This window comes from Solanum lycopersicum, chromosome 6, assembly GCF_036512215.1.
Source record: "Solanum lycopersicum chromosome 6, SLM_r2.1".
In the NCBI taxonomy this organism is placed as follows: Eukaryota; Viridiplantae; Streptophyta; class Magnoliopsida; order Solanales; family Solanaceae; genus Solanum; species Solanum lycopersicum.
In genome coordinates this window covers 34,537,400-34,553,677 of record NC_090805.1, presented here as the reverse complement: position 1 = coordinate 34,553,677, position 16,278 = coordinate 34,537,400, and the positions used below count along the sequence as shown (strand labels likewise).

The window sequence follows — 16,278 nt, the reverse complement described above, 5'->3', positions numbered from 1 at the left end:
TTTAGCAAGAAATCAATTTTATTCTGAACTTCTAAAAATGTTAAATATTCTCATTTGCGTCAACTTACGTAGCGAAAAGATATTAATGGAAAATTGATCCTTAATTCTTAATGTAAATAATTAAATATGTGATTAAGTGCATCAGTTAACACTCTTGTAGTGTACTATGAGGATGTTCAAATGATCTTTGTGGGCATATAAGGAGTGACATGACTAGAAACAATCTTATAAAGATGAGAGTAGCGAGACTGAGATGATTTGAACATATAAAAAGAAGTTGTGTTGACGCTTCAATGAGGAGATGCAAGAGAGTGGTCTAGGATACATAGAGGTGAGAGGGGTAGAGGTAGGCCAAAAATTATTAGGGAGAAGTGATCATACATGACATGACACAACTTCATATTATCAAGGACAGGACTCTAGATATGAAGAAGTGAAGGTCACACAATGTTACTAGGAATAGTGTTGTCTTGCATTGTGATGTTTTTGCATAGTACTGATCGTACTCTCGTAGTTCTTGTCATATGTTGTAATTATGTTTTGCTTATTACACTATTTTACCGTTGTTAATGTTTTTTTCTTATAGACTTTAATACTTTTTTTAAAAAAATTACATATTTTATTTTTTCATTATTTTCATCTTCTTGTACTTGACTTTGATGAACTTGAGCAGATGAATTTTTGAAAACATTTTCTCTAACTTTACGAAGTTGTGATAATATTTGCGTTTACTCTACCCTTCTAGACCTCAATACTTACAAAAAAATTTATTAAATATGTTGTTATTGTTGCAACCTAGATCGAAGTATGATATTATATTAAATTCAACTTTTTAAAAAATAAAATATCTATTTTTTCAAAAAATAAAAGATTTATATACATGTCAGTCTCAAGTAAACAAATGCTAAAGATAAAACATGTTTATCATCTAAACAATTTTGTGTTTACACTCCATCTTTATCGTTATTAATGTTGGTATTAAACATAAATCAGAAATCCAAAGTAGGTATTAACCTTCTTTTAATACTTTTTAAGACTAAAATAGATCACTTTTATGTTATTGTCAAACACTTCTAAAATATTTTTTTAAAATAAAAAAACCTTAAAAACCAGAAACACCTTTAAAAAAAAAATGTTCAGTGTGTTCTTTTGAATTTTAATTGGATTTCTGTAGAATTGGCCAAAAGATTCTTTTTCATCACTGTCTTCCTTTTTCATTCGGAAAAAGATTTGGGGTATTTAATTTTACTTTACTGTTTTTGCTTTTTCGAGGGGTTGGGGTTTGTTGCAGAGCCTAAACCTCTACATATTCTCTATATCACTCTATCTTCTTCACTAATGAACACTCAAAAGCTGCTGGCAAACATCCTCTTCAAAGTTCTTGCAATTCAACTCTAGCCAGTGAGTTTTCCTGTCTATCTCTGTGTTTGTTTTTTCTGAATATTACTGCTTTATGCATTTTTTATGAAATGGGTGTTTAAAGTTTTTGATTGTATGTTGTTTTACTTACAAAATCTTGCCTTTTTTTTCTTTCTAGTTTGATATGTGTATTTCTGTTGGTTATGGGTTTTTCTTTGTGTTCCTTTGAAATGGTATTAAGTGTGTAAAAAATAGGCTGCTTTAACCCTGTTATGTCACATGGTTGTCATTTTCTTGGGAAGGTTTCTGTTTCATCTTTGTTACTTTGTTGGTGTTTTTATGTTTGTTTGTTTCAATGATAATGTGGATAACAAATCAATGGAGTTAGCTGACTGTTTCTGTGCTTCTTTTTCATAAAGATCATTCTTTAATGCTTTTTTAAAATGAGTTTTTCCATGGGAGTTTAAATCTTTGATTGCATGTTCTTTTACTTACAAAGTCTTGTTTTTGTTTTCCTTCTGATTTGATATGTGTACTCTTAGATTTTGGTTTTTCTTTAAAATGGTACAGAAGGTATAGTTTCCTTGGGAGGGTTTTGTTTTTTCTTTGTTACTTTGTTGGTGTCTTTATGTTGGTTTGGTCCTATGTTAATGTAGATAACAAATCAATGGATCCAGCTGACTATTCCTGTGTTTGTTTTTCATAAAGATCACTCTTTTATGCATTATTTTGAAATGGTTGTTTTCATGGAGGTTAAATCTTTTGATTATATGTGCTGAACTTACAAAACTTATTTTTTATTTCTGGTTTGATTTGTATTGGCTTCTCTTTGTGTTTCTTTGAAATCGTAAAACAGGTGTGTGGATACAATAGGATGTTTTTATGTATGATCACCTGCTTTTCATTTTCTTGGAGCATTTGTTGTTTCATTTTATTACTTCTGTTGATGTCTTTATTTTGTTTGGTCTGATGTTAATGTAGATAAAAACCAATGGAGCCAACTGATGTTGCAGTCTCTGAAAACCAACAGCTCTCCGCTGACCCTCTGCCTTTTGCTAGAAGGTTGGCTTCTTACGTCTGTTTTCTCTTTTAACAGAGTTTAGGTAAAAAAAAATTGATTGAAACAATGAACTTTTGTAATATACATTCCCTATCTATGATTTTGTTATGTAGTTATCAGTTGGAAGCCCTAGAGACTGCATTAAAGCAGAACACAATTGTTTACTTGGAGACTGGTTCTGGAAAGACCTTGATTGCAATTATGCTTCTTAGAAGCTATGCTTACCTTCTTCGAAAGCCATCTCCGTACATAGCTGTTTTCTTGGTCCCGACTGTTGTTCTAGTGACTCAGGTAGTACATCTAGCTTCTCAATCTAGTCCCTTAAAATTCATCATCTTAATGGGTATATTTTTAGCAATGGATGTATTCATTACTTTCTCTCCCGTCTAAAGATTGAAGAACTATTTTTTCCCATTAGTTTTCTCATGTTCTGCAGTTTGTTTGACTGTTTCAGTTTGCTTGGTTTAAGGTCGAAAACTATCTATCTGACTTGACATAATGTTGTTGATCTTGTGGTTTGATAATTACAAGCAAGGAGATTCTCTCATGATGCATACAGACTTAAAAGTGGGCAAGTATTGGGGAGAAATGGGTGTTGATTATTGGGATGCTGCTACATGGCAACGCCAAGTGGACGCCCATGAGGTGTGTATGAACTATATTTTATCTTCAGTGATAGATTATTAACTGTTGCTTGAGTTGGCATTGAATATGGCTACAATGTTTTCAAAAGGATTCTGATCCTAAAGTTACTTCACAACTATATGGGAATAAAATGGAAGTGACTGTTTAATAATGGGACATAGAGTTTAAGCTTCTATGCTAAAGTAAGGCCCGTATCTTCATAAAAATACCCACAGCTGAAGGGTCAAACCCACTACAACCTATCTTTAGACATTTAGGGGTTGTTTGGTTGGTGGGATAAGCGATAACAATCTCGGGAAACAATTCGGGATTATTTTATCCCATGTTTGATTATGAGTATCAATTAGTCTCAGAATACATTTTGTGATAAAATGGTGGGACAGCTAATCCCATGGAATATCCTTGTCTATCTCCTTACGGTAACCATTAGAGATCAAATTTTTTGTACAGATTAGTTAATTAAAAGAAATGGTTGTGAAAGCTTTAAAAGAGTTTAGCTGCCCATATTTGCGATTGAATTTGTGAGTTTTAGGTTGTCTAGTGACTGGTATTGGAATCTCGTGGAATTGTAATGTGCTCTCCAAGGGAAGTCTCAAATGAGCTGCTGTTGTTTGCCTTGAGATCCTTTTTTGGGCAGGCTCTCTTCGAATATATTAGATCTGTCATTCATCATTTATATGCTAGGAATTAAGTTATTACTTGGATGCATCATAAGTAATCACCCCAGGGTTTCGTCTTTCAGGTACTGGTTATGACTCCAGCAATACTACTTGCTGCTTTGAGGCATAGCTTTATACAAATAAACATGATTAAAGTTATAATATTTGATGAGTGCCATAATGCACGAGGCAAACACCCCTATGCCAGCATAATGATGGTATGTTGTTTGTGCTACGATTGAATTTTCTGTACAACAGTTTGTGCTAATTGTTGATTATATTTTCTAAAGTGCAGTTTCTTTACCTACCTGGACAATGCTTTTATATAATACGTGTCACTCTCTTGGTTCCAAAATACTTGACCCACTTTGGTTATCACATATCCAAAGTAAATTGTTTGAATAGATTATTATTAAGGAGTTCAGTAAATCAGGGCCTTTGCTGAAATGAGTTGATAAATTGTCAAATAATATTTTTGTATGTTTGAGTTATCAACTGGAAAGTCTTTACATGCTAGAAAAGAGAACTTGTAAAAACTTATAATGTAAACAATTAGCAAAAACTGTCATCCAGGTTTGTTTCTTTAATAGCTGATTATATTAGACTTTTAACTCTTCTAGAAAATCCACATACTTTCCTATTGCAGTAGAATAATGAGCGTTGGACGGTTGGAGACTGTTATTTTGCATGAGATATCCTATTGCATGAAGGTGCTATGTGTTACAGTCATTTTTGTCTCTTTAGGTTGTGTATCACATCTCACACTGGATGATGACATGAGTTGTTATTACGTGGTTTTCGTCATTACTTACCTCATGAGATAAGTTGTGGTGTTGAGAGGACCAAGGCTCATTTTCTTGTCGTGGTACCAAAGTTAGGCACATTCATATTCCTTGTTTATCCAAATGCTTAGTTCCATATAGTGTTGACAACACTCTAATTATCTAGGCCAGGGTGTGATCAGGGAGGGGGATTGTTAGAGTGCCACATTGCTTAAGAGCATGTATTATAGTCTCCTGTTATGGTCTTGGCCAATGTCCACATCCTGAGCTAATCCTGCTTGAACACGACTTATTACGGTGCTTGAACAATTCATGTCTTAGAGGATTAATTTTCTTTCAGGAATTTTATCATCGCCAGTTAACCCGTCAGAGCTTACAACTTCCAAGAGTATTTGGGATGACTGCTTCCCCTATAAAGTCTAAAGGTTTGCGGGATTTGATCTTATAACTTTGGACATCTTTTGAGATGTTTCTACATCATACTGTTAAAGAACTGGTTATCTCACTTTCTCTGAATTTTCATGTTTTATACTTTTTGTGCAGGTTCTAGCACAGCAGATAGTTATTGGCAAAAGATTCGTGATCTTGAGAATCTTATGAATTCCAAGGTTTTCTCACATTTATGTAGTTTTGTCTTGCACTCTGATTGAATGTAGTTCAGAGAAGAGACTGTGAATATTAAAATTTAGCTTTTGGATGTTTTTCATCAAAACATTGCATGATTGACTTCAGTTTCTTGCTTAGAGTTGCACTAAGCAGAACTGTGCTTATAAGCAGATGAAGATCATAAGCACACGTTTAGATGTATATTTGGTTCCTCTAATTGTGATCTGCCTTTGCAAATGAAGGTATACACGTGTGGCAGTGAATCTGTTCTGGCGGAGTATATCCCATTCTCTAATCCGAAGTTGAAGATATACAAACATGTGGATATTCCTTGCACATTGTTTCTTAGTTTAGCTCATGACCTGGAACAGTTGAAAGAAATGGTAAGCAACAATTCTTTAGCCAATGGATTGTCTTTCTACTTCACATAACGTTCATGCAAATCTTCCGTCCCTCTCTGAAGATATCTTCCCTTGTATCAATTATTAGTTAGATGTTGGTGCCTCTTTCCTCTGTAGTAGTTGTGTGCAAGCAGAAAACGGGAAGTGCCTTGAATGATTACTGAGACTACTAGCTAAACCTTAATTTATCCTTATAGTAGCGATTGGCGTTGGCTTGTTCAACATGTGAGTCAGACATTTTTGCTCTTCCAATTTTAGTTGCTTTAACTTTTCTTATCATTGCAGCATGATTGTTCAATTTCAAAGTCAAACCTGTCTTTTATGAGTGCTGGAACTGCAAGAAGACGTTTGTCAAAACTTTATTCGGCTTTCTTATTTTGTTTGAGTGAGATGGGTGCTTGGCTGGCTTTCAAGGTAAATTTTGTTCCTTGTTGGAGCCAAAATAAATAAATAAACATTTTAGCCTTGATCATTTTCCTAACATGAGAGTTCATTTTGAATCAGGCTACTGAGTTCTTGTCCCGTGAAGAAGTTGATTTCCTTTCATGGGGAGAATTAGATGTATGTGCTCAAACTATTGTTAGAGATTTCAGTTGGGGTGCATCTAAGATTTTTTCGGCTCGCTTACCTTCAGGTATCATAGTTACAACATCCATTTTCTTTTCTTCCTGAACTGTAAGATTCTCGTTTGATTTCTTTCTGCTATCTGTGTCTTACTCACTCTCTCTTCCCTGTAAACGTAGGGCCATATTGGTCAATTGGTGGTGATATTCAGGCAAATGTGGATGCTGGATATTTGTCATCCAAAGTTACTTGTCTTCTAGAGTCTCTTCTTGAGTACAGGTGAGAGCGGTTGAATATTGAATCTACTAATTAGTCAAAAGATTTAATGCCAGATCAATCTGTTGGAAGTTTGGAGAAAAGATGGGAAAAAAAGAAGTGGTCGGTTAGATTCTCTTAACATTTTGCGTCTGCGAGAGACTCTTTCGAAAGAAAAGTGCTTAGTTTCGTTGGAAAAACCAATGCAAATATCATATTGACTTTCTCTCGCCCTACTTCTAAAGATGGGGATAAAGAGTAAAAGCCCCCTTAGCTCTGCCAGGCACTGGACAGGGGTTAGCTCTGTAAATGTGTAGATCCAAGTGGAGACCTTCCATTGATCTAGGGAGCCTGGTGTAGTTTCTTTCCCCAAGAACTCTTTTTCAATCCATATGGCCAAAAAAGAATATCTACTAACATTCTACAAGCAAACCCTTTCTTTTAGTTGGGTAAGGACTCTCGGTTAGCCCTTTTTTTGTTCTTTGGTCATTTCCAGTAACCTGGTAGATCTACTGAACCTTTTCCAGAAGGGAGTTTCGAAGGGCTGCGGAACTGGTAACCTTAGCCCAGAACTCGATCTACGGCCCCCTCAAGGTTAGGGGCACTCAAAAGCGAAGGAAGGTTGTCTTTTTGTTTCCCTGGCCAAAATGGACATGCTTTTCTTTCGCAGATTCTGAGGAAGCAGGTGTAGAATTATATGTGATTTGGTGTTGATGCAATTAAACATTTGTAAGATCTTACAGTTCCTTTGTATTGTTCTTGAGAATACTTTGGATTCATGAATAAATATGAACTTCCCCTGGTATTTAATATGGACAGCTTCTGAGATTATCCATTCTGTTGTAGGGAAATAGGATTAGATATTTAGTGATTACCGACGAACAATCTTTTCATTGATAACAGGGACCAGAAGGATTTGAGATGCATCATATTTGTTGAGAGAATTATTACAGCCATTGTTCTTCGGTCTCTATTGAATGAGTTGCTTCCGGAACTATGTGGTTGGAGAACTGAGTACACTGCAGGACATATTTCTGTGGTCCAGTCACAGAGTAGGAAATTACAAAACAAAATTGTTGAAGAATTTCGCAAGGGGTTGGTAAGTTAATCTTTTTTTTTTTTGCTTTCTAGATAGATTTTGAAGATTGAAAAAGTCTGATATCCATGCAAACACTGCAGGTGAACATTATTGTAGCAACATCTATTCTTGAAGAGGGCTTGGATGTTCAAAGTTGCAACCTTGTCATTCGATTTGATCCCTCAGCTACTGTTTGTAGCTTTATACAGTCACGTGGACGAGCTCGAATGCAAAACTCTGACTTTCTTCTGATGGTCAGAAGGTATGTTTTGTCAATATATTCTAATTGATACTATGAATGTTTTCAGAGTTCTGACATTATTTTTTTTGGTGTATTATTTACTGAAACATTCTATTTCTTCTGTTGTCTGCACTACTGTTATACAAAGATAAAATGAATTATTTAAAAGAATCTAATAAACAATTACTTTAGCTCTTCACATTTTGTGCAATTACCAATGATAAATTGGAAGATTTGATTATAACAGTGGACTGATCGTTCTCATTTTGACTCAAATTCTAGTGGGGATGATTCGACCCTCACTCGCATGCACAACTATATGGCTAGTGGAGAGATAATGCGACAAGAATCATTATGTCATGCTTCTATTCCATGTTCACCTCTAGATGATGAATTGTATGATGAGCCTTGCTACAAAGTTGAAAGCACAGGAGCAATTGTCACCCTCAGTTCTAGCGTGTCATTGTTATACTTATATTGCTCAAGGCTACCATCGGATGGGTTTGTACTGCATACTTCTTGCTATGTGTTAAGGATTCTGGTATCCTTGAGTACTTCACGTGTTAAATATTGTCTTATTGTCTGACATTCAATTCAATTGTAGGTACTTTAAACCCAATCCTAGGTGTGTGATTGATAAGGAAACAGGAACCTGCACGCTGCAACTTCCCAAAAGTTGCCCTTTGCAAAGAATTATTAGTGTACAGGGGAATAGCAAAATATCAAAGCAACTTGCATGCCTGGAGGCTTGTAAAGAACTTCATCGTGTGGGTGCCTTGACTGACAATCTTGTTCCTGATATCATGGAAGAAGAAACCATCAACAAAGAATTGGGTAAAATATTTTTCATCTAATGTGGTTTTTTTTGGATTGTGGTGCTTGACTAAATCTATTATATTGTGCAGAATGTCAAATCCATACTGTTGAAGAATTAAAATACTTTCCACCAGAATTGGTTAGTCATTGCGGCAATGATTCAGAAGCAGTGTACTACTGCTACCTAGTTGAGTTGCAACATGACGCTTGCAACGATTTCCAGCTTCATGGAATTATACTTGCTGTTAGGACAAGGCTTAAGTTTGATGATGAAATAATGGCATTTGACTTGGACATAGATAGGAGGGGACGCTTACAAGTTCAACTTAATTATCACAACGTTGTTACACTTACTTCTGAAGAGGTGACTAATTTTGATGGATTTTATCATCTCTTAAACCTGTGAAAATGATTGCTGATACTTTTAATATCCATCTCTTTTTCTCCAGATTCAACGGTGTCGGAGGTTTCAATCCAGCATCTTCAGAATTCTTCTTGACCGTGATCTGAGTAAACTGCAGGGCGCTTTGGCTGCAGTTCAATCGCCTATTGGTTCTGCAGTTTCTGATTATCTTTTGCTCCCATCTTTGGGTACTACACCTGAAATAAATTGGAAATGTGTGAATTCTTTACTGTTTCCATCTCAAGCTCTTGAGGCTAAGCATATGGATTGCTGTTCTACACAAGGTCGCAAACGCAGTGTTAGCACCAAAACTGGGGTGATATGTAGCTGCATGTTGGAGAACTCATTGGTCTTTACTCCTCATAATGGCCATATATACTGCATTACTGGTTTTTTGGATAATTTGGATTGCAACTCATTGTTGGATACGAGAACTGGAGAACCCATTACCTACATAGAATACTACAAAAAGCGGTTTGTATTAGCTTCTGATTTCCTGGTGCACCTTTTCCATATATCATCTTTTGGTTTCAAAATATTAAGTAAGATGCGGTTTACAGACATGGGATTAACATATGCTTTGAAGAAGAACCGCTTCTTAGGGGAAAACATATTTGTAAGGTGCACAATTACCTTCAAAGATGCAGAATACAGAAGGCTAAAGGTTTGATCATATGGTTCTCCTTTTGTTATAATGCTTATGTATGATCTCTTATCTTTGGCCTCCTTCGCAGATTCAACTGATTCATCTGTGGAGTTGCCTCCTGAACTTTGTTCCCTCATCATGTCACCCGTCTCTATTTCTACCCTTAATACCTATTCATATGTTCCTTCGATCATGCATCGGATTGAGTCCTTGGTTATGGCCTTAAACTTGAAAAGAATGCATTTGGATCACTGCACACTAGATATTTTTATTCCGACCATTAAGGTATGTGCTGCTATGATCTCATCTGAGATCTTTGCTGTAATTAAATCGGTCTCTTTTAAGCTGTGAGCTTCATACATACTCCCGTGCTCACAACTTACTCCTTGTTTTATTATTTTAGGTTTTGGAAGCAGTGACAACGAAGAAATGCCTCGAGAAGTTTCATCTGGAGTCACTTGAGACACTTGGAGACTCTTTTCTCAAATATGCTTCCAGTATACAGCTATTTAAGACTTACGAAAATCATCATGAGGGTCTTCTCACCATTAAGAAAAACAAAATCATTTCCAATGATGCACTATGTAGGCTTGGATGTGCTCGTAAAATACCGGTAGATATTCCTGTGTAATCAACTCCATGTCTCTATTAATCATTGAAGGCTTATTGTTTTTTTCTTTCTGATATGTCTCATCAATGCTTAAGACAACCAGGGGATATTTGCTTGTACACTTTGATCAAGGATTTGATATTGACTGTTAATTATACATGTCCCCGAAAAGTTGTCAACTCTTGCATATAAACATTCTTTACTTCCCTTCCTTGTCCACCCGGGGGAAATTAGCTTGTACACTTTGATCAAGGATTCAATATTGGCTGTGAATTATGCCTGCCACCTAAAAGTTTTCTACTCTTGCATTTAAACACTCTCTACTTCCTGTCCTTGCCCCCACAACAGTTTACTGTTTGTTATATTTTATTTTTTTGAGAATTTGTTTGTTATAGTAGAAATTAGTTATTTATATTTGTAAAACAAGAAATATTTTGTCACTGCATCAAAATGGAGCACATTTATTTAAGGACATGGCAATTTTGAGGGATTGCTTTTGGATACATGTATAAGTAAATATCCCAGTGGATTCATAAAGAGTTCCTACAGTTCCTTAATATTTTATTGGTCTTAACTGCATAGTCTTCTGCGTTGCTGGATGCAAATGCTATTTGAATTCTTTTTCCATTTACTTCTTTTGGTTTTCCCTTCAATAAATACCTTTGATTGCAGGGATTTATCCGTAATGAACCATTTGATCTTAAAGCATGGCTCATTCCTGGTGATAATTCTCAAATTCAAACCTTCGACGAAGAGTTCCTAACTTCTTCTGATAAAATGTATAGTAGAGGAAAACAGAAGTTTAGAAGTAAGAGAGTAGCTGATGTTGTTGAGGCACTAATTGGTGCCTACCTCAGCTCAGGTGGGGAAGTAGCGGCTTTATCATTTATGAAATGGCTTGGGGTGGACATCGATTTTGTTGATGCACCTTTGCCAAGGAACTTTCCCATGAATGCTGAGAAGCTAATCAATGTCAGATACTTGGAATCCCTGCTACATTACAAGTTCAATGATCCTTCTCTGCTTGTTGAAGCGCTGACTCACGGATCTTACATGCTACCTGAGATTCCACGATGCTATCAGGTTTTTCTCGTTAATGAATATTATCTATCTTAATGTTGTTAAATACTTGGATCTATATTTTGCAGTTTGATTACTAAAAATTTATTGTTGCCTAGATTGGGGAAGTTGTGAACCTGAACATTTCATTAACCTAAGGCTGCATAGCATATGCATATCCTCACATTTGGACCAATATATTGTGAGCGTTCAAGATAAGTAATATCATAAAAACAAGAGCACTACTTTGTGGGTCTTAGGACATCAGAGAAAGAAATGAAACAATGTTGAGATTGAGAAAGTCAAGTTTGGGGTTTCCTAATTAATTATGACCTATGAGTTCCCAAGTAGAAATTGATTGCTAGAGCAGCAAGATTGGCATTGATTTTAGAAGATATTCTTATCCTAAGATGATGCCAGTTGTTGTTTAATTCTTGAAGGATATGATAGAGCCTTGGTTCAGTGGAACATTTGGTGCCAATGGGCTTCTTCTATGACAAGTAATGGGGTGGCCTTGTGACTAAACAAGGGATAAATGAGACAATACCTGATTTCGACTTTGGAATTTACAATGACCGTGATTTTCCTTTGGGATACTTTGTGTATGCCATTTGTGTGCTTACCAGATTTGACCCCTGCATAGAGAAAGCAATACAAGCGGCAAGCCTATTCTTTAGTGGAAGATACACAAACTTGAGACTGAAGGAGAACCAGCATCATATGCATCTTAGGTGTTTTGACTTGTGGAAATTACATTCTTAGGCTGCAGGACTTACTGAATTTCCATTTGGGAGAAATCAAGAGAGTAGAAGTGAAGTGATCAATGCATATTGTTCAGCAGCATTGACGGGATTCATGTATGGAGATGCAAATCATGTTTCGGTTGGCTCAACTCTCGCGGCCTTGGAAATTCAGTTAGCCATGGACTTTGTGGCATGTAAAAGGAGATTAACAAAATCTATACACCAAGTTTTGCCAAGAAAAGTAAGGTGGTTGGTATATTATAGTCAAAAGAGATGGCATACTTTGGTTTCTCCATCTGAAAGGAAAACATCAGGCTGGGGATTTAAGTTCTACCATTATTACCAGTCACTGAGGTGTGAAATTGGCACTCTTTTGTGTACCCAAAAATAGCACCGAGGATGGGTAGAAAGGATTTGTATATGCCTAGGAAGCAATTTATAAGCAGAAGCAAGCTCGGAAGGAAGTAAGGGATCTAAGCCATCATGATGATGGGAATTCACTCAAATCTTTTGTGGTGGATTCATAGCAGAAAGTGATCAGTACTAAACTTGAGAGGGTCACTAATTATGCTTGTTAGATTGTTATTCTTGATGGATCAATAGTTTCCATTCGTTAAAGTTCAATAAATATGATTTGAGGTTCAGAGAGAATACCAATGTGTTTAGTGACCAACATCACAAAGTTCGTATTTTACACTGGACCATTTTATTTGGAAGCTTTTTACTTGAACTATGCATCATGATCAGTTATGTTCACAGTGGTTCCATTGCGGTATGTTCAGCCTTCCTTGCACACTGAGAGGATAGAGTCACATTGCCTACATTCATAGTTTGTTCTTTTAAGATCAATACGTCTTTTTAACTCTCTTGATTGTCATGCTGATATTATCAACTGGCTATGCAGCGCTTGGAATTTCTTGGAGATGCAGTGCTAGATTATGTTGTTACAGCACATCTCTATTTCAAGTATCCAGGACTGACTCCAGGACTAATTACTGATTTGAGGTCTGCCTCCGTAAACAATGAGTGTTATGCTCAGTCTGCAGTTAAGGCTGGCCTGCACAAGCACATTCTTCATGCCTCGCAAGATCTGCAGAGGCAAATACTTAGTACTGTTGAGGATTTCGAAAAATTGGATCTTCTGTCCATGTTTGGATGGGAGGCTGAAACTACTTTCCCAAAGGTATTCCATACTTACCTCAAAGTTAAGACATAACGCTTCATCTGAGAAACCCAAATTTAAGTTGCAGAAGAAAAAAAGTTTCTGAATGCTGTTTCTGCAATCGAACTGTAAATCTTTCCCATTGTCAAGAGTTTCATCTTAAGATCAGTTCGGATTAATTGTATCGTATGTACTAAAGGTTTAACTCATTTTCTTTTTTTGGTTCAATATAGGTGCTTGGAGATGTTATTGAATCCCTTGGTGGTGCAATCTTTGTTGATTCGGGCTTCAACAAAGACATTACATTTCAGAGCATACGACCTCTTTTGGAACCGTTGGTTACTCCTCAGACAGTAAAGCTCCAACCAGTAAGAGAGTTAAGTGAACTATGTGACCAGAAAGGTTATATAAAGAAGAAGGACGTCATCTCTCGTGAGAATGGTTTAGCATATATTACAGTAGAGGTTGAAGCAAATGGTGTTATTCACAAGAGCACGTGCTCGGGACGAGACAAAATAATGGCCAAGAAGGTGGCTAGCAAAAATGTCCTCAAGTCTCTGAAAGAATGTCCTTCCAATGCTTAGGAGTTGTTACTTTTCTGCTACTTCAGTTAACGAAATTCCTACAAATCCTTAATATTTTAAGGATCATTTTTGTTGTTTGATTGCTTCTCTTATTAGAACTGTTTGGATGTGCCTTCCATTGTATTTTGGTTGCTATTTCAATTAGGCTACTTTATAAACGTGTCATTTAATTTGACTTTTTTTCACATTTATGTTCTCTAACTTTGGGGATGCATAAGTAGAGACTTATAGAGTCTGTTTGAATTGATCTTAAAGTTGGTCGAACCTAGTTTTAGCTTTTGGGAGTGTTTGACAATGTTAAAAATAACTTAAAACAAGTTTAAAATAACTTTTAAAAAAATTAAAAGTTAAAAGTACGTCCTCCCATACTTTTCATTTTTCAATTAAAAAGTTATGTAAGTTTTATTTTTCTAAGTTAAGTCAAATAGACTTTTAAATTTGTATATAGTTGAATAAGTAAACACATGAATTTTATACATGTAGGACACAAATTGTCATTTTTATCCTTTTTAATGTCTTTCTTATAGGACTACAATACAATTGTCATCTTTCTTAATGTGTTTCTCATTTAATTACATTTAAAGATTTAATTAGTACAATTTAATTCTAACTTCTCACTTTTAATAATATATGATATTGATGATTTACTTTTAAAGATTATTTACTATCTAAAATAACCAATTTATTAATTCTAGGGCTTAGTCAAACATGCGCCAAATTTACTATCAAATTTCATATTTTAACGATTACATTATTGAATAAACTCATGTTTAATTATCATGGGTAAGTGCAAAATCATTACCTTGAGTTTTTATGATGACACCAAGTCGAAGTCATATAAATCTCATAGCTAGTTGATCCACAAAATGGTGAAAGATTTTTTTTTTTTTTTGAAAATTGAACATTATATACCTAAATTAGTGGCAAGTGTAATTTGACTACCCAATCACCGAACAATATTTGTCTATCATATAAAGAAAGCCTCATATACTGGCATAAGAATATTGGAGTGATAATTGTTATCGTAAGCAAACTATGTAAAGGTAAATACTCGTCCCAATAACTCTAAAGTTGAGTACATATGCTCTCAACATGTTTTCAAGAATTTGAATAGTACCCGCTTAGACTGATCATTAATTTTTGGGTGAAAAGCGGTGCTTAGCTCAACCTGAGTACCCATAGCCCATTGCATAGACTACCAAAATGAATTATGAATTGTGAATTGTGAAACAATGTGAAGTGAAGTCCTAATCTTTTGTACAACCGCACAAGAAACAACTCCTTCAGCGCAATCACGCACATAGGGCAATAATTGTGAACAGGGGTGGGTCCACGTTGGGTGAATTTCTTCGGCAAAAAAATACACGATATATATGGTAAATTTTCTGTGTTTTTATAGATATTTATATTTTGAACCCCCTCAATAACAAATAGAAATAGATGGATTAGTGGCAAGTCCCTTGAATATTAAGCTGCACACCCTCAATTTGAATCCCTACGTGCTAAAAGTGTGGTTATAAACCCTAAAAAATTCAAGGGTCCCATTTCTAAAAACTTATTTACACTTTTATACTTTTAGTTTTCAAACTCCTAAAAGAAAATTTTGGATCCGCCATTGATTGTGAAGTCTTACTAGAACCGTTTTAGCGTGATTACGTTAGCTAGGGAGACTTTAATTTATCGCGATAGATATAATGTACAAGTAATTTCATACGGTATTATTAATTTATATGAAGTCTCAAAACATACCATTTACATGAAGTTTTAACCAAAAGGTTGTGTTATTTAACACCTGCATATGCATACCATGTATACTTCTCTAAATATTGAAGCAAAGTGTTAGATTCTAAATAAAGTGAAAATGGTGTCTGGCCTGCATGTCCACTACCAACTAGTATCAATAAAGCAAACACATGCCAAATATTCTAAAAAGAAGCTATGTTTTGTGAGTGCATCATGCACTATCTTTGGTTCCTAATTTCTCTTTTTTTCATCATGTCAAGATTGCTTTTCTTTATCATTCCAAAACAAATCATCGTGCACCTTTATTATCTTTTCTTTTGCCTCACTGCCAAATACACTTTTTGATTACTACTACCTAGTTTCATTCATTTTATATATCTTATTGTTGTTTGATCGTGCGATATGAAATTATGAGATCAAATTAACATTTTGTTTAAATATGTAATTTGGACTTTTATATGGTATATTTTCTCATGAACATAAAAGTCTCATAAATTGTAAAACTATTAAATTTATTCCAAAAATTTAATTGATGTGAAGTGATAGTTATACTAAATATATGTATACGACCTTGAAATAAACCTGAGTCGACTTCATTTTTATACAATCTCTTAAGAAAAAATTTACTAAATTGCATAATGCATTATCACAAAGCTAATCTAAAAATACCACATTTATTGATCAATCTTTAATTCATTAAAAAAAATTAAATATAAATTGTAGTGTTCAAGTTGTTAGTAGCTTAGAAGATTATTTTTTAAGTAATGTCACAATGGTTAGTTTTGTTCACTCAATATAATAATTTGAAATCTTTTTCTATTAAACATTGATTTGAACGAGATAATAATAAATTTTATCAGAG

General features: G+C 35.0%; 1 protein-coding gene across 3 annotated transcripts; it reads left to right on the top strand.

Moving 5' to 3' along the window:
• The first annotated feature begins 1,132 nt into the window (after nt 1-1,132).
• DCL2a (endoribonuclease Dicer 2a) lies at nt 1,133-13,860 on the top strand. Of its 3 annotated transcripts, XR_011221491.1 has the most exons (24): nt 1,133-1,401; nt 2,341-2,421; nt 2,533-2,710; nt 2,951-3,064; nt 3,807-3,941; nt 4,846-4,930; nt 5,049-5,113; nt 5,354-5,494; nt 5,798-5,926; nt 6,017-6,146; nt 6,256-6,355; nt 7,235-7,430; nt 7,511-7,671; nt 7,933-8,151; nt 8,255-8,484; nt 8,556-8,830; nt 8,916-9,343; nt 9,430-9,533; nt 9,604-9,800; nt 9,919-10,128; nt 10,798-11,208; nt 11,304-12,699; nt 12,832-13,110; nt 13,323-13,860. XR_011221491.1 is itself a non-coding variant. In NM_001329410.1 (23 exons), exons 2-23 carry the CDS (start codon nt 2,351-2,353, stop codon nt 13,671-13,673), a joined length of 4,209 nt encoding a protein of 1,402 aa, NP_001316339.1. In that variant the 5' UTR covers nt 1,355-1,401; nt 2,341-2,350; the 3' UTR covers nt 13,674-13,838. The 3 variants fall into 3 exon arrangements, 2 of the variants coding, with proteins under 2 accessions (XP_069154782.1, NP_001316339.1); NM_001329410.1 differs by lacking the exon at nt 11,304-12,699 and having other exon boundaries at nt 1,355-1,401; nt 13,323-13,838; XM_069298681.1 differs by lacking the exons at nt 2,533-2,710; nt 11,304-12,699 and having other exon boundaries at nt 1,142-1,401.
• Nucleotides 13,861-16,278: the final 2,418 nt, after the last annotated feature.